The following is a 24,872-nucleotide window of genomic DNA, read 5'->3' as shown; positions in this document are numbered from 1 at the left end:
GAACAACAGGAAGTACACTTTGACCTGGAAGAGCAGATTCTGACAAAAAACGCATCTGCATCCGCTTCCAAAAACGCTATACCAAGCGGTTTGACAGGCGGTTTGCGTTTATCCTATACTTAACATTGAGGCAGAAACGCATCCGCAATCCAAAATCTGCTGCAGCCCGGGAGTATGCGTTTCTGCAAACCGCCTACCGCTCTGGTGTGCACCACCCCATTGAAATGCATTACCCTAGCAGATCCGCACCCGCAAGCAGATCGCAAACCGCAGCGGAAACGCTCCGGTGTGCACTAGGCCAGAGAGACAGCGGTTCCCACTGCATTATCCCAACACAGCTCAGCCAACACACAAACCTGCAAGACTGAAAACTGAACTTTACCTGGACGCAACTGGCTTGGTGTATATACTTCAGTAGGCAGAATGTAACGTACAGCATCTCAATTGTAATATAAAACTAACTTTTTTATGATTATTATTATTAAAAAGGGACTCTGAGAACCTCTGGTGGGTATGCCTTTAAAGAGACACTGAAGCGAAAAAATATATGATATAATGATTTGGTTGTGTACTATGAATAATTACAGAAGATTAGCAGCAAAGAAAATATTCTCATACTTTTATTTTCAGGTATATAGTGTTTTTTCTAACATTGCATCATTCTCTAATATGTGCAGATTACACAACACTCAGCATTCAAAATGATTCATTTAGAGCAGTCTGTGAACTAATGACCTCTCCTCTGGCAGAGAAAAAGTAAAAACTTAACGAACAGTTGAGATAATAAAAGTCAGAAGACAGCCCTCTCCACGACTTTGAAAGTCGTAGAGCTTAATGGCTTTTTTGTATAGAGATAACAACTGGAGTTTCTTAAATCTTCCTGTACTGGAAACAATTAGACTGATGTATCTGATCTTAATGTTTTATTTCTTAGCTGTACTACACATACAAATCATAATATCATCATTTTTTTTCCGCTTCAGTGTCTCTTTAAGCCAGATGACTTCCAACAAAGTCACCCCCTCTCTGGAGGAGCCTCTTGCAATAGTCATTCGTGTCACTTCCTCTTCCTGCTTCATTCATTGATGCACTTCTCTAACAAAGACAGGGGTGAACCGGAAGTAATAACATAGACAAGATGGCAGCCGGCTTTTTTTAAATTGAAATTGAACGAAAACTATTTGTAGAACCGGCTATTCAGGCATTAAGTGAAAGAGGAGAGAACAAGCTACAGAATGGTAAGCATCTTTAAGTACTTTGCATTACTGGTCTGAGTCTCTAGGCATACCCATGAGAGGTGCTCTGAGTCCCTTTATAGATCACCAACATACTATGTAGTGCTGTACAACATGCAAAGCATACAACAATAGGGAGCATAGATACAGGAGCTCTTAACCTCACTACAATCAGGACAACCAGCGACACAAGTACAGATACATACAACTGATGTATAGTTTGAATAAAACCACCAATACTGATTAGTATTCGTCTGAAAAATTGCACTCAAACAAGATACAAGAGGAGGAGGTATCTGCGCCTGTGAGCTTACAATCTACAGCACAGGCGGCAAACTCAAGGCCCACGGGCCGAATACGGCCCTCCTTGCCATTATATGTGGCCCTTGAGATCCTCAAATGTGCATCTTTGTAATCAGTAAAGGAACGACAGCACAGCAGTGACAGCATTCCTGGTTGAAACATTCTCAGTATGAGCTGGGGTGCACAACAACCCGCGAGTCCCCCCAGCAAAATTAGCATGGGGCTCCTACCAGGGACCCAAATTCCTCCTCCCATGTGGCTGGTGAAACACACAAACCTACACACCTTCCATCTCTCTACTCAGCATAGTAATGCAACAGAGCAGTGTAATATTTACCTGCTCCAGCGCCAAGTCTCTTTTCTGTTATTCCTAGCAGCTGCACGCTCTGTGCCTCCAAACCTCCTTCTCCCGATCATGTGACATGCCTCAGGAACCAGCGTTATGCAGCAAAGAGTGCGTGGCTGTCAGGAAGATCAGAGGAGACCTGCAGCAGCACTGGAGCAGGGAAATATTAAACTGCTCCACTGCAGAAGGGGGAGGAGCCATCTCCCAGACTCCTCCACCGTCACTATAGTTACGCCACTTAGCTTGAGACTGTTGAGTCATTGTTAAATCTTAATAATTTGGCCCACGACAGACCAGGTTTTGGCCCTTTACGTGATTGAGTTTGAGACCCCTGATCTAGAGGATTGTATATCTGGGTTCCCTCAGCACCCCGCCCACTTTAGTAAATAAACAACTTCCAGAGACGTTAAACTGGAAGGTCTTGTTTTGGGCGCAGAGAAACAAAACAAGGAAGTATGTCAGCCTCTGTATTCCTCTCAGTTCAGCTGTGCAGTTCTGTGCTGTCTCAGTTCTCTAGTGGTATAAATGTAAGCTACAGGTTCATTCATTGCACAGTGCACCTTATCCTGGGATCAGCTGACCATTACCTTCATTATTCATGGTCAGTAACTTGGACATGGTTCAACTGTACAGGAAAGCACTGCTCTGCTTGCAAACTGCAGTGTAGTTAATGTGTACAGCCTCTGTGTGATTTAGGTACTCAAGCATGAAAGAAAAAAAACTAAAAACAAGATAAAATAAGGCCACAAATAAAAGCCCTCACTTACCCTGAGCCGGACGCATCCTCTCCGAGATCCTCTCATCATTTTGTCTTTCGACTGAAAAGGAAAATAATGTATATTAGTTTTGTCTTTTTTTTAACCGATATCACTTGTGCTGTAGCAAAATAAGGAAACAAACAGAACGATTTTATAGAATAAACTTTGCCTTCTTAAAACAGAAAGTATTTGCAATAAATCAGGTTGGAGTGAGCTCTGAGAAATCTCCCAGTGCATCACTGCTGAATATATGCAAATTATCCATGCAACAATAGATGATTTGCATATTCAACAGTGATGCATTGTGGGAGACATCTCGGAGCTCACTCCAACCTGAATTATCTCAAATACTTTCTGTTTTAACCACTTTATCCACCACTACAGTATATTTACATCCTCTGTGACTTCATCTAAGCCACGAGTCAGTAGATATATGTCTTGTAGCAGAAGCAGTGCTGGGCAGGATTAGGCTTGCTCCTGTGCACATTTCTGCCACTATCTCATGCAGCACTAATTGGTGAATGGGAATATATGTTTCCTAAGCTTATCAGATTGAATTTTACCATTAAAAATACTTTTATTTTCTCAGTTCATAGTGAAAAATACACTCTGTAGCATTATTACAGAATCAAATATCTTCACCATAAATTGTGACAGGAACATAATCTAAGTTTTGTAATAAGTGGTAAGAAAAGCCAAACAAAATGTGTTTTTTATCTACAGTAGCTCTTTTTATTTTTAAACTAGAATTGGTAAAAGTGATAAATGTGTTTTTCATTTTTTTCCCTCGTTTTCCCATTAAAATTCATAGAAAAGAAAATTGTTCGAGGGAAAAATGGCATACAATGAAAGCCTAGTTTGTCTTGAAAAAAAACTATATATTTCATTTCCGTGTCATAAGTAGGGATAAAGTTATTTCTGATTAAATAAGGACATAGCTAAACTGTCAAAACTGCTCTGGTCCATAAGTGGGAAAAAAGGTCTGGATGCGAAGTGGTTAAGGAAGCAAACTTTTTTTTTCAATAGCGTGGTAAGGGTGCTTTTTGGTCCATTGTAGCCCCTTAAACACTCCTAGGAGTTCTGGTTCACCATGAGCTTGCTAGGTACTACCCCACAGAGCATTTTTTTGCCATCAGATTTCTATTAGGTACATTGATAATCAATGCAAATTGATAAGCAATCTCATCAGATTGACCTAGATTTTCCAGCATGTCAGATCGACTGAAATCGATCGAAACCGGCCACAAATTGATCGAAACCGGCCACAAATCGATCGGGCAATCGATTTGTGATCGATCGACCGCTAATCGGCTGAGTATATGGGCCCCTTAAATCCAGAGAATAGTGAAAGTAAAAAATCTAATTAAGACATACAGGAAAATAGAGAGGTTAATTAAGACACATTTTCCTAATTACAGCATACTCATATTGTATAACACATCCAGTTAATTATTGTGTGCAGAATTGATCCAGATTGGGAATGGGAAGGTCTGAGATTCCAACAAAAGGTTGTTACATTAAGAAAAAAAATCTCTAATTATCGCACATTTTTACATGCATATTTGTACAAGTATAAAGTAATACACATCCAATATAACAAGTGTCAATTATATCATAGGTGACAACGATTTCCCATGTACCTCAATAAACAAGTCAAAGACTTCAAGAACCTTTAAAATACAGAATGAAAAATAAAATACTCTTAATACTTATAGCCATAAGCCCTGAACAAGCATGCAGCAGATCAGGTGTTTGACTGGATCAGCCAAATGCTTGTTTCAGGTGTGCGATTCAGACACTACGAATGCATGAAAGTCAGGGGCTGCCAAGTAACTGACAATGCTTAAAGGAAATAAATATGGCATATGCCTTACTTCAGGTGTCCTTTAAGAAGTACTTTAAAGAGGAACTCCAGTGAAAAATAATGTAATTAAAAAAAAGTGCTTCATTTTTACAATAATTATGTATAAATGATTTAGTCAGTGTTTGCCCATTGTAAAATCGTTTAAATCCCTGATTTACATTCTGACATTTATCACATGGCGACATCTTTACTGCTTGCAGGTGATGTCACTGGAAGGAGATGCTGCTTGTTTTTTTGGCAAATTGTTGTAAACAGCTGTCCACTGTAAAATAGCTGTTATTTCCCACAATGCAACGAGGTTCACAGACAGGAAACTGCCATGACCATGGTCCTCACAGTTTCTTGTGGGAGGGGTTTCACCACAATATCAGCCCTACAGAGCCCCCTGATGATCAGTCTGTAAAAAAGAAAAGACTTCTTATGGGTAAGGGCATATCAGCTACTGATTGGATGAAGTTCAGTTCTTGGTCACGGTTTCTCTTTCAGGACTCGATCCCTCAGGTGACATACATAGCTAGCCCACAGGCTAGTGATGTTTGTTGGTATGGAATGGAGGAGGGCTATGCACCAGAAGGAAGAGAGATATCAGTGTGTGGTAGGGCTATGGCAACCGCAGCATGCACCCCCACTCCCCCCCACCGGACCTTGACGCGTTGTGGGCTACACCCACTTCTTCAGAGGCCGCATGGTTTCTGTATACTCCTGCTACCGCTCTCCTAGAGTTTCATTCTGGGCTTATCAGCCTCTGCACAGTGTCCTTTCATTGTCACTTACCGATCCACACCATTTTAGAGTGGATGTGTTCCACAGCACAACCATTTCCCTATTGGTAACTGACCTTTTGTACAACTGGGGCAATTTGTCAATCAGATTCAAGATACTGTGTCTGACCTACAAATCTGTCCACAAAACCTGTCCAACCTACATTTCCGATCTTACTCAGAGGTACACACCTAGCCGCTCACTCCGCTCTTCCAATGAACTTCGCCTAACCGCCCCCCGCATCACCCAGTCCCATGCACGCCTCCAGGACTTCTCAAGAGCTGCTCCAACACTATGGAACTCCCTACCTCCACCCATTAGGGCAGCCCCCTCCCTCCAACATCTTTAAGAAAGCCCTCAAAACTCACCCTTTCACTCTGGCCTACTACCCCTCACAAGTGCTCTAAACCTACAGCTGAACTCTGGTCCCCTACCCTTCGTGTCCTTACCTCTCCCTCTAGATTGTAAGCCTTTGGGCAGGGTCCTCCTCCTTTTGTGTCCTACCTGATCTGGCACCTCCATTACTGTGAACCCATGCCATGCATTTGAGTGAACCTAACTTGCCTAATCTCCATGCTTCATCCAGTGACTGACTAAGCATTACCTTGTAGTAATACTGTGCTGCGTGATCTCCATGCTCCATCCAGTGACTGACTAAGCATTACCTGGTACTCATACTGTGCTGTGTGATCTGGTTTTCTTGTATTCCTGTATTGTCATATTGCTGTATGTCACCCCTAAATATTGTCTGTAACCTAAATTAATGTTCAGCGCTGCGTAATATGTTGGCGCTTTATAAATACAATAAATAATAATAATAATAATTTTTTTTTTGGGGGGGGGGTGTTTGTTCCAACCTCACTATATTGGTGGCTATTTGTTGAGATTGTGTATATTTAGTGGAGTTTACTTCCGCACAGCTTAGCGCGATATAACCATTGCGCCTTAAAGGCACAGTGCACTTTTCTATCCATATGCACGTTGCACTTTGTTCCTATTTATTTAGTAGAGTTTTTCTATTATCTGACTGCATAGATTATTTGTATTCATATATTTCACCACCCATTGTGATATCATAGACGTATTACTTAGGTTAGAGACTTTAAGATTGTTTGTGATATATATTAAATAATTTGTATGGCGGCCATTAACATATGTATTTAGGTTGCACTCCTGCCCCGCCCCCCATTTTACTTTTAATACGTTTTAAGTGTCCCATTTTTTATAATGAAGGACTAATTTCAATATCCTTGTGCAACTTGGGTTTTTCTCTTATACATACATATATTTGGCGTCGCAAACCCTACTCCACAAATAAATGCATGCTTAGCTGAGCTTCAGGAGTGGAGGAATAATAACTGGCTAAAACTTAATGCTGACAAAACGAATTTGAAATATGTGCGAACATATACAAATAAGTACATTTCTTCCAGAGTAAAATGAGCCATTAATTACTTTTCGCCTAGGTTGCTGTCACTTACAGTAAATAGTAGAAATCTGACAGGTTTTGGACTAGTCCATCTCTTCATAGGGGACTCTCAGGGATTTATTTCTTTTCAAAAGCACTTAGTGAATGGCAGTTGCTCTGTCCAACTGCCAAAAAACTGTGTAGCGAGCAGAGAAACTGGCCAGCATCATTGTTTAAATGCTTTTTAGGGAATATCTTTATAAAGAATAAAAGTCTTGCTGAGAATCCCCTATGAAGAGATGAACTAGTCCAAAACCTGTCACTTCTGTCAGATTTCTACTACCTAGTGTAAGTGACAGCAACTTAGGAGAAAAGTAATTTATGGCTCATTTTACTCTGGAAAAAATGTACCTCTTTTTTGTCTAGGTTTGCACATATTTTAAAATTTTTCGCCATAGTGTCCCTTTAATACACAAGAAGCTTGCTGCGGATCAGGTCCCAGTGGGGCGGTCTTGAACCCCGGATTTTGGAGGACAGTACTGTCTAAAAAAAACACACATCTGAAATAACAAGCATTTACCAGAAAATGCAAGGATGTCCTGGCAATAAAGTGATAAGCGTGTGACCTGGACACACGTGACTTGTCACATGGAACACGTAAGGGAAATGAGCCCGGAGTGAGATAAGGGTTATTAGATAGCAGAGTGTTATTTAGAAGCCAGTTCCCTTCTCCAGCCTTCCACCCATCTGATGTAACACTAACATCGCAGCAATAACAGCTCAGTCTTTCATCATTCCTCATCAGATGCCTTCCCCGGTGACTCTGAGCTGTCAGCAAACTCATCACTCATTATTCAGTAACGAGGCTGATTGATTGAACGAGAAACCCTCACAAGTTCAATATGTGTCACACTTGTACTGTTCCTGTGCACTATAATAGCCACATCACTGGATCCAGCTGCTCACCAGACGCTGACAGCACACCTGAGCTGTACCACTTAGCAGGGGGGATACTGGCTGATACTATGGATGAGTTGTGACACCTCTGAGGGTTCAAGCCATCCACTGCACACTCCTCATTGCGATACAATGTAGAACTTGAACATATTATATAATCGAGGGAGGGAGTCGGTTAGGGTTAGGCACCAAGGGAAGGGGGGCAGCTAGGGAGGTTTTAGGCATGGGTGCAAGTTCAATGGTCTCCCCAGGCTCTTTTAGCTGGATGCTCCACCCGGCTAGTTTTGGTGAGCACCCGGCTGTCATCGGCTCACCTCCTCCTATGCTGTAAGAGTTATGCAGAGAAGCGCTTGCCCTGCATTCTCTTATCTCGCCCCACCCGGCTACTTTTTCATGCCACCCGGCTGGGAAAATTTCCTGGGGAGAACACTGAAGTCTGTTAGGAGGGGGGGGGGGGGGGGGGGGGGGAAGTGTTTACAATAAAAACATTTGTTTATCCCGTTTTGTTTTGTTTTCCAACCTAAGCGTTCAAATTGAAAATCTTTTTGTCTTTTCGTTCAAGAAAAACGAACGATTACCCAGTTTTTTTTTTCAATACAAATCCGATCAGACATGTTGGAAAAATCTGTATATTGGATCAAACGGAATACTCAAACAAAATTATCTATGTAACGATTGGTGTCAGCAACCAGAGAGAGAGAGAGAGAGAATCTGATCCTTGGCGATCCGCAGTATCCCCAAGAATACAGATATACCCGATTATTGAGGATCTGCGGAATCGTCAATAATCAGATATGTCTAACCTCTAGACACCAGAGAGAGTGGAAGTGTTTGGTGCAACAGTAACAACTCTGAGTAAAGACCACCAGAGGAGCTGGCGGCCTATACTCCCGAGGAATTCACCCCTGAGCGGTGAGTGATATTCCTGTAGCCTGTGGACCCCTGAGCGAGGGACCAAGGCTGTAGTTGCAGGAAGCCCTGCTGCTGATATGTAAGGCTTTGCCCTGAACTGGGCTAACGTAACACAGTAATAACACAACCTAGTCTGGGGTGTGAGGTCCGTATTCACAACACCCTGGAACTAGTCTGGAGTATAACAAATGATAATACAGTTCCCTAGTCTTGGGTGTGAGGTCCGTATTCACAACACCCTGGAACTATGCTAGAGAATACACAGAAGATACACAGTATTCCTAGTCTGGGGTGTGAGGACCTTGATCTCAACACCCTGGAACTGGTCTAACAAATAATACAATTCAATTAGTACTTTAAGCTATCAAGAATCTGATTCCCAGCTCCAGCCGGTTCTGGCACACTGTCGGGTCTAGCTAAGGTCTGAGTGCCTTCACGCAAGTGTTAGCAATGGCAGACAACCAGCAACTGACAAGCAGCAGAATATATAGTAGCTGAACTCTGCTGCCCCGCCCGAGCCATTCAGCCAATCATGAGTCCTGCAGGAATCAGCTGATCTTCCTGATCAGCTGACACTTCCCCTGCTGGTATAAAGGTCCTGAGTTCAGGCCCGCGCGCACGTAGCTCTCCATCTGCCTATATGCACTAACAGACCCAGCCACACCAAGCACACGCTGCTGCATGCAAACCGCCGCGATGGACGCGGAAACAGCCGCTTTGCTGTCAGGACATGCGGCGGCTTTTCCGCATTCCACCATACTACCAGACGCGTGTCCATGCGTGCAAACCGCCGCTTTGGACGCGGAATCAGCCGCCTCGTTCTTGGCATATGCGGCGGCTTTTCCGCGTTTTCTCACAATCTAATGGAAAAAAAATGAAAAAAATTGGACCATGTATGGGCACCATTACAATGAGTTAAAAATCAGAATTACCATTGCCCAATAGTAAAATACCAGTAATTTTACTGATACTTCACTAGAGCCCATTTCTGGTGCCCAAATTTGGCAAATATGGCGCACCTGGAAAAGCTAACGTATATTCCGGCACATAAGACGACCCCCAACTTTTCCAGTTAAAATATACGTTTTGGGATATACTCGCCCTATAAGACTTAACTCCTGGACATTTGTATACTGTACTATATTTACTGGTGCTATACTATATAAACAGGTACAGATACTAGTGCTGTACTGTATGTGGTATCCAGTATACAACAACCAGCCAATCACGGCAAGTGATGTACCTTACCGGCGATTGGCTGGTTGTGGTATACAAACCCTTCCCAGAGAGGAGCCCCCCTCACCTCGTCATCAGGACCGTGTTATGTCATTTCTTTCCAGGAATCCTGGTGAGTGGATTTTCTTCTACCATACTTGTACAGCACCGCCCTTGCTGCAGTGGGGATGCAGCCGCGGACGTTTTTGAGCCCCCCCTCCCCCCACCATATGCAGCAACCGCAGATTCTCCAGTCCGGCTCAGAAGTTTCAGCACCCACCATATAAAAGACAATCCCGGTGTATATGACAACCCCCGACTTTTGAGAAGATTTTCATGGGTTAAAAAGTAGTCTTATACGCCAGAATATATAGTACTTCCTTGGCTATCAAAATACAATGGGCTGTGAGGAAGGAGTAGAAAAGGAATGCATTTTTTTTTTAAAGTAGAATATAACCCTGCATTTAATCTTTGCTCTAAAACATTATTTACAGCATATTATTTGCAACCAGCATTTTTTTTTTTTTTTACTAGCCCAGCATTCGAAGGGTTACACACAAAGCTTGAAAGTTCAGTGTAGTGAAATGCAGACACATCTGAACTTTAGATAATGTTATCTTGTATTTAAATGTATCAAGTGAGGAATGTGACACATTCTCTGACTGTGGAGAAGCTGCTGGACACAGAGAGACACTGAAAGCTTGTCTGCCTGCAAAACAGCAATGAATAAAACTGTACTTTTGGGAAGCTATAACTTATAAATGAATAATAATACTTATGCACAAAAGCAATTATGATAACCGTATGGCATATAAAAAGTAGGAAAACATGTTTTTATTGAATATTATGTCAGGGTTTTAAACCACTTTAAGTATTCCTTTTTCCCGTTGGTGGCCAGACGAGGAGAGGATGATCATAAAAACTGTTAACAATTCATAAGTTCAATTCCATTTTAAAGGACACCTAAAGTGAGAGGGATATGGAGGCTGACATAATTATTTTTTTTAAGCAATACCAGTTGCCTGGCTGATGCTGATCCTCTGCCTTTAATACCTAGCCATAGCCCCTGAACAAGCATGCAGCAGATCAGGTGTTTCTGACTGGATTAGCCGCATGCTTGTTTCAGGTGTGTGATTCAGACACTACTGCAGCCAAAAAGATCAGCTTAATTGCTAGGCAACTGGTATTGTTTAAAAGAAAATAAATATGGCAGCCACCATATGCCTCTCACTTCAGAGGTACTTTAAGCAGCGAGCTGCCATTGCTCATATAGCGAATCTTTATCGCCCTGCAGAGAGCGCAGACTGTCTGCTGCCAAACACACCGCTGCCTAAGAAACGCTGCCAATATCGCTCCAGTTATGGGATATTTATGAGACTGAAACTAAGTGCTCAACCTCTGGCTGCTGAGAAGATCGGCCTCAGGCTTTTCTGTACTACTGGGGAAGGCAGATGGAAAGGAAGGAGGAAATGGTAAAAGAATTATTTTTTTCGCCTTCAACACAAGTTTAGGGAGGAGGACACTGGAAATAACGCAAAAGATCAATAACTGCTAAAAATTATACATACACACACATATATATACGATACAATAAAATGATCCGATTTTACGGCAATGCGATAAATATGGTCGGATCTCCTGAAAAAAAAAATCCTTTTTTTTTTCGACTGAAAACAACTGATCAGATTTCTAGTTTTTTTCAATTTGTATCAATACGAAATGCTGGACATTTTTATTTTTTCTTCAGTTTTTCTAAAGATTGTATGGTGTGTGTTAGAGCGTCATTTTTTTTCCTCAGAGTTTCCAATTATTTTTATGATCATTGGGGAAAAAAAAATTTACATAGGTGTGTGGTACATTGTATCATTTCAAAAATATGACCAGTCAGAAAAATTGATCGCAATTCTTGAATTGAACGCATATTTAAAAAAAATTGTATGGTGTGTGGCCACCTTAAAGCTTGCCAAATACTTAAAAGAATCATCAAGGAAAAAAAAGAAAAAAAAAAAAAAGTTCCCCACAGCTCTACTAACGCTGGGCTTCCTCCAGCCCCTTGCAGACGACATGTCCCAGGCCACAGCTCCAATATGCGATGTCCCGATATCGCTCGCTGTTACAGACACGCCCATCCTGCAGCATGTCCGATCGATTAATGCAACCAATTTCGGCCCAAAACAGGTCGCATTGACGGTCTCCTTTCTGTAAATAATTGATTCGCACACTGACTGCACATCAATTTTCATTATGCTGGGTACACACGTTGAGATTTCCCGTTCGATTCTCAGGATCAAACGGATCGATTCGATTATTTCAAACATGCTCGATTGGATTTTGATCTTTTTTTATGTTAAGTATGCAAAATTGACGGCAGGAACGATCGAAATCCGATCGCACATGTTTGAAATAATCGAATCGAACCGCGAATCTCAACGTGTGTACCCAGCATTGGATTCCAGCAGGGAATCTTTTGAAAAACAATTGAATTGCAGAGTTGCACTGATCGATGCAGGGCAAAGCCATCGATCTGATAATGTTCCACCTGATTGTTTTAATGTTTCCATCCATGTCCGATCGATTTTTTGTCTAAATCAATCAAACATTGATCTGACATTTTGGGGAATCAATTCCCAGCAGTTGAATCAAATCTGCAAGTAATTGAATGAGAATATCGTTGAGCGTATGGCCACCTTAAAAGGAGTTTTCTCTACCACCCCTCTGAAAATGGAAACAAGCCACTGATGATACAGCAAGCAGATGGAAAAGCTCTCATCTCATAACCCTAACGCACTTCAAACCATCCAAACACACTGTCCTTGATCATTTCAGGTGAAAGTTTACAGTATCATAGTACCTTACTGTCAGCCCCTTCTTCAGCAATCTGTCATTGCGGAAGGGAATTGACTTACCTATGCAGCCGCCTATAGCAGCCACTGATAGTTTTCGATTACGAGCAACTCTACTGATGTCATTGCAGCTGGGAATCTACAGGTCCTCATTTGTTTCCCCTCATCATAGGGCAGAACAACACAGGGATAACTCCTAAATCGCAGGTACACACCTTACCGACCACTCTGATCCTCCGAAGTCTGACATGTGACTACTCTGCATATCACATATTCCCATGGACTTCTCGAGCTGCCCCTACTCTATGGAACTTCCTGCAATCCCCATCAGGCTCACCCCCTCCTTCAACACATTTAAACAAGCCCTCAAAACACACCTCTTCACGCTTGCAGTTCCTCACACATCTACGCTCTAATCCAGGCATGGGCAAACTCGGCCCTCCAGCTGTTACGGAACTACAAGCCCCACAATGCATTTGCCTTTATGAGTCATGACTGTGGCTGTCAGACTCCTGCAATGCATTGTGGGACTTGTAGTACCTTAACAGCTGGAGGGCCAAGTTTGCCCATGCCTGCAATCCTTTCCACTGAGCACCTATGCATCGTCCCTCTACCTTATGTGCCTCCGGCTCTCTTACATTGTAAGCCTATGTCAGGGTCCTCTCTCCCACCCTTGTGCTCCCACTTGATCATGCACCCTCATTGTGCACCACCCCATTGACTGGGCTTAATTGCCTCAGCTGTGCGGCTGGGAGACGTGGGGGGGGGGGGGGGGGGGTTACTTACCCAGAATTGCATCGTCTATGCGTCCCAAATGTCTTGCACGCATCCTATGGGACGCAATGCAAGACTCAGTACCGTACTTCCTCCTTCCGGCTTGAAGGAGGAAGTGTGCGGTTTTGAGCCTTGTAAAGCGTCCCATAGGCCGCGTGCAACTGGCTTGTCCCGCATAGAAGACGACGAAATTCTGGGTAAGTAACACCCCGTCTCCCATGCACACAGATGAGGCAATTAAGCCTCATTTGAATCACAAATTCGAGTAGGTAACTACTCATGAGCCCATCACTATTCCTGGTCTCTAACACCATCACTCCATTAACTGCATGAACTTCACCTCATACCCATATTCTCCTATGCTGTGAAATCTTGTATTCTAGTATTTTGTTGATCTAGTGTTGTCTGCCGCTCCTATACATTGTGGTTTGTAACCCTATTTATTGTCCAGTGCTGTGTAAGGCCCCGTTAACACCACGTCACTGAGTGCGGCAGCCGAAACATTAGTGACAAGACACTGTCGCTAAGCACATCAGGGCTACACAGCTCCTCTTCCTGTATCATGGCCACACAATAGCCGACTGAAGCTGCCAGCGCATGCGCAGTAAGCCGGGGCCACGCAGCTTCTGCCATGGCAGCTTCTGTGCGGCTACGATTTAGGAAGAGGAGAAGCATGTGGAGGGGGGGCCACACACTGCAACAGAGGGCTTCAGGCGAGTGAGGATTCCCTCTCTTAAGGGTAAGCATGTGATTTTAAAACCAAACATAACTTTAACCCCCCCCCCCCCCCCCCCGCCTAAAGTTCACCTCATCGTGTGCTGCGCTGTTGTCCTTCCTCCCCCACCATAGCAACAGAGGGCATCACTCAGCTGTAGCCTAGCAACATGTCTGCACAGCACTCAGACCCTGAAGAGTCCTGAGTCCCAACCTCACTGGGGACAAGCATTGTGTATGTGTATCCACCTTTTTGCGGATCCCATTTTTCATGTACAGGCTCTCTATGTCAGAGCAGTATACCTGCAGAGCGCTTGTACCCTGAAGTGCCACCTGTGGGATCAAGCCTGATCCTGACAAGCAACACCAAGGCCTCGAGGTCTGCCGAGGTTGTTAAAGCCTTATACACACATCAGACTAAATATCCCCTGATAGGGATTGGGGCACAATCCCTGGGACAACATTGTGTGGATGAGGCTGTACAGACATGTCACTAGCCTTCAGGCTAGCGATGTGTACTGTCACTATGGCAGGTGGCCTACATGCAGCACACAACAGAATGGCCAGAATGTGGGCAAAAGCAATGAAGTCGGGCAACGTTTGGGTGGGATGATCCAGCACGCCAGATCTGTCGCGGGATCGCTGCACAGGCAGCTCCCGGCAGAGGCAGCTTTTCGCAGCCACCTCGACATAATTTCATCTAGTGAGTGTACCTGTATTAATCCAGCATGCTGTAATGGAAGCACAAAAAATAGAACATAGAAGGCCATGTTATGCTTTAACAGTGCAGTTTTCCCACAATCACAACTAAACTGAATCGCCCTGCCTCAAATAGCAAAACACTGCATAGCATGTTGTGACTTACAGTGTGACAAACTACAAATGTTTACTGGTTTATATCGCAGCCACTTCAATAAAAACTTTACACGTGTGAGACTTATGCTTTGCATACACAATGCGTTTTTGAGGCAGACAGATGGTTCAATAGATATTTTCCAACATGTCCGATCTCACTTTCGATCATTTACCACTCGATTTCTGATAGAAGTGAACGGAAATTGATCAGAAAAGATAAGAGAATTGAGCGGGAAATCGAGCGGAAAAACGAATTGAAACACGAACGGCAAAATAGTCCAAAAAAAAAACGCATCATGGATTCCCAGCATAAGTCCTGGTACACACTGTGCAATTTACCATCTGATAGACTGGTCGAATTGAATCTTTCCAACAGCTGCAATCTGACTCCTGTTCATTTTTCGGATCGATTTTTTTTTTCTTATAATAGAAGTAATTGTAAAAGTGATAAAAAAAAAAAAACAATCGGCAATCAGATCGAACCTGTCAGAAATAACCGATTCGACCAATCTATCTGACGGGAAATTGCACGGTGTGTACCAGAATAGATCTATAGTGGTCTGCTTACAAGTATCATGGTGAGTGCACTGCCAAGGTCAATCAGCAATGACACGCGGCGCCCTACAGATCAGATTGTGCAGAAACACATGAACAAAACGCATGTAAACCAGAGGCAAGACATTGCCATTTCCCCTGCAGGCACTACCAGCAAAGCAAAGACATCAATGCGAGGGCTGATCTATAAAAACTGGAACATGAACCAGGCTGCTGCTCACAGGAAGAAATCAAATACCAGCTGATCTAAGAAATCTGAGCCCAGAACATCTTCACAGCGCTTCATACATCAGTCACTGCAAGTATATACCTTCACCATAAACCAATGCTCCACTCACCATTCACAATGTACAGTGTATATACCAGGGCTGTGGGGTCGGTACAATAATCTTCCGACTCCAACTCCTCAGTCTATGAAACCACCGACTCCAACTCCAGGTACCCAAAAGGGCTCAGGGCTCTTTTCCACTATCGTGAATCCGCATGCGTCCAACGCATGCGGATTCGCACACGTAATGAAAGTGGATGGGCCTGTTTCCACTGTAGCGTTGTTGAGGTGCGTTTTTTTTCATCGGTGAAAAAACGCACAAAAGAGCCGCAGAATTCGCCTGCGAGTGGAATGCATGCGAATCGCATGCAATGTATTTAATAGGGAAATCGCATGCGGTTTCCCCATGCGTTTTTTGCCGCGAATTTGCATAGGTACCAATGTAAATTCACACAGGCAGTGACATGGTTAAAATCGCATATACCCTCACCTATGCGAATTCGCAGCAAAAATCGCATGGGGAAATCGCATCCGCATGCGATTTCATCAGAGGTGGAATCCAGGCGATACCGCAATAGTGGAAACGAGCCCTACGACTCCGAATCCTCGACTCCTTAGTCTAAATACTTAGCAGGGTTCTGGATTTTGTACAAAAATCATCTGATTCCCGACTCGAGTTTATGAAATCACCGACTCCAGGCACACAAAATTGCTTCAACACCACAGCCCTGGTATATACCTTGACAATAAACCAGCGCTCCATTCACAATGTATTGTATGTACAGCTTCACAATAAACTGGCCAAGACACAGAAGGATCTAAAATGTACACAACACTCCAAAGCTCCAAAACTGCCAAATGTAGAAAACTGCATTTTACAGCAAAGGTGAAGTTAGAGTTTTGATGCATATGGGTTTGCACGCAGCATTTTTTTGCTTTTTTATGCTTTTGCAGTTCACATATATAAATTGCATATGCATTTCGTATGCATTTTTGACATGTGTTTTATGTTAATCTCTAGATTTTTAAACAAACAACGCACTAATACACAATACCTCTGCGTCACCATTGACATTCATTAAAGAGAATATCCAGGCAAAAAAAAAAAAGTTTCACTTACCTGGGTCTTCTACCAGACCCATGCAGCCATCCTGTGCCCTCGTAGTCACTCACTGCTGCTCCAGTCCCCCACTATCAGCTTGCCGACCCTGGAGGTCGGCGGGCCGCTTGCGTAAATTTTTACGCATTCCTGCTAGTGAAGGAACAATAAGACATACATTTTTACGCGTTAGTGGTTCCATGCGTAAAAATGTACACATGGAACCACTAACGCGTACAAATGTATGTGTTACTGTTCCTGCACTAGCGGGAATGCGTAAAAATGTACACAATGTGGCCCACGACCTCCGAGGTCGCCAAGCTGCCAGCGGGGGACTGGAGCAGCAGTGAGTGACTACGAGGGCACAGGATGGCTGCATGGGGCTGGGAGAAACCCCAGGTAAGTGAAACTTTTTTTTTTATTTTTTTTTTTTTTTGCCTGGATATTCCCTTTAAGTGTGTTGTAGATGCATTTTGGAAAAATATGCAGCAAGTCAAGCATTAAAAAAACACATTGCAGAACGCAAACATAGGCATTTTCCCATTGACTTGCATTATGTGCATTTTCCGCAACGTTAGCGTTTCTGTATACTGTGTTCCTACCCTTATGGTTCAGTTTTCATCTGTCCACATACATGTGTGTTTCAGCAAAATGCGGCAGACCCAATACTTTGCTATATATAAAAAGCAAAAAAGGCATTGCATCCGTGCACACATATAATACATATAAAGAAAATACATATAAAAAGTAGACTACATATACATACATATAAAAAGAAAATATATATGAAAAGTTGAGTGCAGAGGTCAGGATGGGGAAGTGAGGAAAGTGGTTGTGTATTTCTTTCCGCCTCTCTTTCTCTCACTCTTCTTATACCTTACTTAAATCTTCATGTGGCATCACTATATAAATATGGGGCAGCAAGGTAGCTTAGTGGTTAACACTCTAGCCTTGCAGTACCGCAATCCCAGCCTGGGCACTATCTGCACACAGTTTGTATGTTCTCTGCAGGTTTGCGGGGGTTTCCTCTGGGTACGTTGGGATATGCTTTGTGCTGCACAAGCATTGAATAAAGTCATACCATAATGTGCCCTGTTGCTGCGGACTATGCATGCCACTCACCTTTCACCTCTCTCGTCCACCAGCCTTTTTCGACCAAAATAGTCCTCATTGCTTCAAGTTTTTTTTTTCTCAACTGCCACTCTCTAAACTCCCAAGATACTGTTGGGCGATAAGTCCTAAAGGAGTCATCTCAGATGTACAGAGATGTACCAGCTCTTCTTGCATCCATGATCAACCCTCATTCAAAGTCACTTAAAGGGCAACTGAAGCGAGAAACTTGTCGAAGCTGCCATATTTCTTTCCTTTTAAATAAAACAAGTTGCCTGGCAGCCCTGCTGATCTATTTGGCTGCAGTAGTGTCTTCGTCACACCAGAAACAAGCACGCGGATCATCTTGTCAGATCTGACAATAATGTCAGAAACAACTCATCTGCTGCATGCTTGTTCAGGGGCTATGGCTACAAGTATTAGAGGCAGAGGATCAGCAGGAGAGCCAGGCAACTGGTATTGTATAAAAGGAAATAAACATGGCAGCCTCCATATGCCTCTTGTTACAGTTGTCCTTTTGACATTAACTTCCGTGGTAACTACTTTGTCTAAAGTAGTTACTTCTTGGGCAGCACAGTGGCATAGTAATTAGCACTCTTGCCTTGCAGCGCTGGGTTCCCGGTTCGAATTCCAGCCAGGTCAACATCTGCAAGGAGTTAGTTTGTTCTCCCCGTGTCTGTGTGGGTTTCCCTAGACTAAGATACATACACTACACTAGACATATGACTATGAAAGGGGTTAGATTGTGAGCCCCTCTGAGGGACAGTTAGTGACAATACACTCTGTACAAAGCTGCGGAAGATGTTGTCGCAGGGGCGTAACTAGGCCCCACCGGGCCCCCCTGCAGAATTTCAGAGCGGGCGCCCCCCCTCCCTGGGGCCCGCTCGTGGCCATTTTGTGGGGGCTGGAGGGGTGGCAACATGAGGGGAAAGCCTTGGCCACAGTCGGCGGGGGGAGGGGAAGTTCCCCCCCCCCCCCCTCTCTCCCACCTCGGGGCTCTCCACTCCAGCTAGTTACAGTGTGAGCGGCGGGCAGATACATACCTTTTTCCGTGCGTTCCACCGCAGACTCCTTGCTCTAGCGGCTGACGTCACTTCCGGATGTGTGAACTGCTGTGGATCACACGGAAGAAGGTATGTATCTGCCCGCCGCCCACTCTGAATCTAGCTGGAGGGGAGAGCCCTGAGGTGAGGGAGAGGAGGGGAACTTCCCGAGGTGAGGGAGAGGGGGGGGGGGGAACTTCCCCTCTCCCCACCGACTGGGGCCAAGGCTTTCCCCTCATGCTGCCACCCTCCAGCCCCCACAAACCGGCCCCGAGCTGGCCCCCCCGCGGTAGCATGGGCTGCAGGGCCTATTGTTACGCCACTGTGTTGGCGCTATATAAATACTAAATAATAATAATAATAATAATTCCTTATGTAAGCAACTCTGCGTTGTTACATCACTGTTGGACTACTTTACTTTCCAATAAGGAGTGTCTCTAATTTTTTGGCAACTGTTTGACTGAGTGGCCAAAAAATTAGAGACACCCTCTAATAAGGAGTTGATCCACCTTTAGCTCTGATCGCAGCTGATATTCTTCTTGGCATGGACTCAACAAGATGCGGATACGGTTGCTGAGGAATGTTGGCTCATGCTGACATAATGGCAGCTCTAAATTGAGTCATATTAGATTTCTGAAGTCATTTTTCGACTTCGTCCCACAAAAGCAAGTCTGTGCTCAGCAGCAGCTTCTGCCTACTGTGGGAACGGCCAGTCTCCAGCAAGCTGCAATGCTTTGTGAATGGCTCACCACTCCTTTTTCCTAAGGCCAAATTTGAGCACTGCAATTTCCCTAACGGCGGCTATATGACTGTGCTGTGAAAAAAAAGTCAATTATTAACTTTTAATACTCCTGCAGTACATCACCATAACTGACTTAGAGGGTGGGGAACACAGATTATTAATAACAATATGTGCATCTAAATTGGGGAATTAAGCCAGTGTAATGAAAAATATTGCTACCTATATTTTGCAACTTCAATGGACTCCACATGCCCCGCCTTCCTTCACATTTCCCAGCTGTAATTATTTGCACCTGCCGATGTTTAGTTCCCTCAAGGGGAGTTATCAGTTGCGCACCAGGGGGGTTCTTTATTCCCTCCAGAGGGGGGGGGGGGGGGGGGGGGGAGTTATCAGTTGCCCAGTAGAGGAGGGCTCTGTGTGAGAATAGGGTTTGGCTGGGTTGCATTTTCTGATACAAATACATTGAAATCAATGGTTAAGCTATAAGTATACGTTTTTTTTTGCAACCAGTTGCAAAATATTATAAAGTTGCTAACATTTTCACCACACCTGTATGAAAGGTGCACAGGTACACTTTATTTTTTAAAGGGTCACTACAGCGAAAAGCTGTAAAATTTAAAATATGTGCAAACATATACAAATAAGAAGTACATTTTCCCAGAGTAAAATGAGCCGTAAATTACTTTTCTCCTATGTTGCTGTCACTTACAGTAGGTAGTAGAAATCTGACAGAAGTGACAGGTTTTGGACTAGTCCATCTCTTCATAGGGAATTCTCAGCAAGGCTTTTATTCTTTATAAGCATATTCCCTAAAAAGGATTTTAACAATGATGCTGGCCAGCTTCCCTGCTCCCTACAGGTTTTTGGACAGAGTAACTGCCATTCACTAAGTGCTTTTGAAAATAAATATATCCCTGAGAATCCCCTATAAAGAGATGGACTAGTCCAAAACCTGTCACTTCTGTTAGATTTCTAGTACCTACTGTGATAGTAGCAAAAAAGTTTCTGTACCGTGTTAGCCAAACAAATTATATAGGTAGAAAAAAAACAACGTTTTGTAAGAAATAATACCTTTTAATGGCTAACTAATAAGAGTTAAATGATGCAAGCTTTCTGGGATCTAGTCCCCTTCTTCAGGCATATTTCCATACATCTGGAAATATGCCCGAATAAGGGGACTAGATCCCAGAAAGCTTGCATCATTTAACTCTGCTAGGGCTGGTGCACACCAAAACCCGCTAGCAGATCCGCAAAATGCTAGCAGATTTTTAAACGCTTTTTTTTATTTTTATGAGGCGTTTTGCTAGCGTTTTGCGGATTGCTGCTGCGGTTTTCAGTATAGTAGATTTCATATATTGTTACAGTAAAGCTGTTACTGAACAGCTTCTGTAACAAAAACGCCTGCAAAACCGCTCTGAAGTGCCGTTTTTCAGAGCGGTTTGCGTTTTTCCTATACTTAACATTGAGGCAGAAACGCATCCGAAATCCAAAAAATGCCTCACCCAGGCATTTTTCGTTTCTGCAAAACGCCTGCCGCTCTGGTGTGCACCACCCCATTGAGATACATTGACCAAGCAGATCCGCAGCCGCAAGCTGAATGAAACGCCCAAAAAGCCACTCGGTGTGCACCAGCCCTTAGCCATTAAAAGGTATTATTTCTTACAAAACGTTGTTGTTTTTTTTCTACCTATATAGTACCTACTGTAAGTGACAGCAACATAGGAGAAAAGTAGAGCTCATTTTACCCTGGAGAAAATGTACTTTTTATTTGTATGTTTACATATATTTTACAGTTTGTCGCTGTAGTGCCCCTTTAACTCAAAAAGTTCAGTACCAAACAAACTTGCACCACTCAACAGCCTTTAACGTTTAGGGTGTAGTTGGGTTTTAAATTCCCAGTGGAGAGAAAATCAGGAAGTAAGGGAAATAACCCCAGCAGGGGCACAGACAGCACTAAAACCCCAAAATCACCCCATCATTATTTCCCAGCAACATGGTGAGAGTTTCAGCCCCCCAGCAGCCCACCCTGGCAGCCAAGTAACAGGGGCAGCTCGGCCTGGACAGCACACATGTCCCGGGACTGGGGCGGCACGCGCGCCTTCCTCTCCGCTCATTGGCTGCAGTCCGTAGGGGCGTTCCCCTATTGGTCGCAGCTCCAGCAGCCCCGCGCTGCCATTGGCTGGCCCCGGGATAGCTCCGCGCCTGTCACCAGCTCCCCCGCCATGTCCTCACCGTGTAGTAGGAGAGCAGGCCGGCGTTGTAGTCCAGCACGAACCAGCGGTACTGCCAGCCCTTCATCACGTTCGTCCATTTACTCAGCGGACCCTCCATGATAGACGCCATCTTGGGACCGCGGAATAACAACAGACGTCCTGACGTGGCGCTGGCGTCACCGGAGAGGGGCAGTGCGGAGGCGCTCTAGGGAGCGGGGCGGGGTCGATCGAGGAAAGTGGGCGCGGCCTGTTGTATGAGAGCACGGAGGGGGCGGAGTCCCAGACGTCACGCTGTGGTCCAAGCCGTTGTTAGGCGACGCTCGGATGCTGCACTGAAGGATGCTGAGCTGAGAGATGCTGCAGTTATTGTGCAGAATACCACATACTGCACGATACATTTTATAAAATATCTATATTGTGCAAAAAATATACATTTAATAAAATAATTTTTATTAAGAAATAAAGGCAAAATCACTGAACAATAAGTCAGTAAAGGAAGCCACACACGATACAATAAAATGATCCAATTTTACAGCAATTCTATAAAAACAACAGTTCTTTAGAAAAATCGAAAGTTTTTTAATTTGAGTGAAAATTCCAATCAGATTTCACTTTTTTGTATTTTTCTCAAGAGTGGTGGAAATGTCTGATAATTTGTTTTTGCAAGATTGTATGGCGTGTGGTAGATCGACAATTTCATAATATAGAGACACAAGCAATTTTTTCTGATGTTTTTCATAATTAGGGAAAAATTTAACACACGTTGGTCATATTTTTGAAATGTTACAATTAATCAGAAAAGTTGATTATAAATTTTCAACTGAAAAAAAATGTAAAAAAATTGTATGGTGTATAGACACCTAAATACACACATTGTGGGTCACTGTAACCTATCAGCATATACATTGACGGAGTGTTTATTTTTGCCTTTCCCGTTTTCTTACCTTTTATTTTTTATGGCATACATGATCATTGGAGAACCAACAGTTGCGTAGCTAGAGATTATGAGGCCCTATAGCAAAATTATAATGGGGCCATAAGATGCAGGAACTTTTGAGCAATGCCACCTGCCCCTACCCTATGGATATAAGTTAATTGGGCAGTTTACATCTTCACTGCATGTGCACTGAGACAAAGTGAGAGGGTGGAGGAACACAAGATAAGTCAATAGTGGATACATCAAGTACCACCTGGGCCCCCTCTGCTCCAGGCAGGGGCGTAGCAATAGGGGGTGCAGAGGTAGCGACCGCATCGGGGCCCTTGGGCCAGAGGGGCCCCGAAGGGCCCTCTCTCAACTACAGTATTAGCTCTCTGTTGGTCCTATGCTCATAATAATCACTTCTATAGATACTTTGAATAGTGGTAATCATTAACAAACAGTTCCCCGTCACCTTCTTGCACCTCAGACTCTGTAGTTGCCGTTGGCAGGTTTTGGTGCGCCGTATCAATTGCTATGTATAGAGTGCTTGGGGGGGCCCATTGTAAAACTTGCATCGGGGCCCACAGCTCCTTAGCTCCCAAGTGCAGTGTTTACATCTGTTCTCTACCCTAAACACCCACTAATTACCCATCAATCACCCCCTGTCACTGCTACCCATCAGATTAGACCCCTATCTGCCCCTAGGGCACTCAATCACCCGCCCACACCCTCAGAACGCCCTCAGACCCCAGCCCTGATCACCTCGCCAGTGCATTGCTTGCATCTGTTTCCCCCTCTAATCACACCTTGAGACACCCATCAATCACCTCCTGTCACCCCCTAGCACACCTACCCATCAGATCAGGCCCTAATTTGCCCCGTGTGGGCTCCTGATCACTCGGCCAAACCCTCAGATCCCCCTCAGACCCCCTTCCGATCACCTCCCCAGTGCATTGATTGCATCTATTTTCCCCTCTAACCACCCCCTGAGACACCCATCAATCACCTCCTGTCACCCCCCTAGCACTCCTATCCATCAGATCAGGCCCAATACAACCTGTCATCTAAAAGGCCACCCTGCTTATGACCGTTTCCACAAAATTCGCCCCCTCATAGATCACCTGTCATCAAAATTTGCAGATGCTTATACCCCTGAACAGTCATTTTGAGACATTTGGTTTCCAGACTACTCACGGTTTTGGGCCCGTAAAATGCCAGGACGGTATAGGAACCCCACAAGTGACCCCATTTTAGAAAAAAGACACCCCAAGGTATTCTGTTAGGTGTATGACGAGTTCATAGAAGATTGTATTTCTTGTCAAAAGTTAGCGGAAATTGATTTTTTTTTTTTCACAAAGTGTCATTTTTCACTAACTTGTGACAAAAAATAAAATCTTCTATGAACTCGCCATATACCTAACGGAATACCTTGGGGTGTCTTCTTTCTAAAATGGGGTCACTTGTGGGGTTCCTATACTGCCCTGGCATTTTAGGGGCCCTAAACCGTGAGGAGTAGTCTAGAAAACAAATGCCTCAAAATGACCTGTGAATAGGACGTTGGGCCCCTTAGCGCACCTAGGCTGCAAAAAAGTGTCACACATGTGGTACCGCCGTACTCAGGAAAAGTAGTATAATGTGTTTTGGGGTGTATTTTTACACATACCCATGCTGGGTGGGAGAAATCTCTTTGTAAATGGACAATTGTGTGTAAAAAATCCAAACAATTGTCATTTACAGAGATATTTCTCCCACCCAGTATGGGTATGTGTAAAAATACACCCCAAAACACATTATACTACTTCTCCTGAGTACGGCAGTACCACATGTGTGGCACTTTTTTACACCCTAAGTACGCTAAGGGGCCCAAAGTCCAATGAGTACCTTTAGGATTTCACAGGTCATGTTGCGACATTTGGTTTCAAGACTACTCCTCACGGTTTAGGGCCCCTAAAATGCCAGGGCAGTATAGGAACCCCA

The 24,872-nt window shown here is 43.9% G+C and overlaps 1 protein-coding gene across 3 annotated transcripts in view; it reads right to left on the bottom strand.

Annotated features, from left to right (window-relative positions):
• The window catches only part of OSBPL9 (oxysterol binding protein like 9), a 214,765-nt gene extending 192,563 nt beyond the window's left edge, over positions 1-22,202 (bottom strand). For 2 of the 3 annotated variants that reach the window (XM_068239067.1, XM_068239068.1), the window contains exons 1-2: positions 21,996-22,202; positions 2,652-2,702 (exon numbers count right to left, since the gene is read on the bottom strand). In XM_068239067.1, coding sequence (XP_068095168.1) covers positions 2,652-2,702; positions 21,996-22,106 — 162 coding nt within the window. In that variant the 5' untranslated portion in view covers positions 22,107-22,202. Of the gene's footprint in view, positions 1-2,651; positions 2,703-21,788; positions 21,808-21,995 lie in introns of those variants that run through there. The other variant, XM_068239069.1, reaches the window with a different exon arrangement.
• Between the last annotated feature and the right edge of the window lie 2,670 nt (positions 22,203-24,872).

Source organism: Hyperolius riggenbachi, chromosome 6 (genome assembly GCF_040937935.1).
Source record: "Hyperolius riggenbachi isolate aHypRig1 chromosome 6, aHypRig1.pri, whole genome shotgun sequence".
NCBI lineage: Eukaryota > Metazoa > Chordata > Amphibia > Anura > Hyperoliidae > Hyperolius > Hyperolius riggenbachi.
This window is presented reverse-complemented; position numbering and strand designations above follow the sequence as displayed.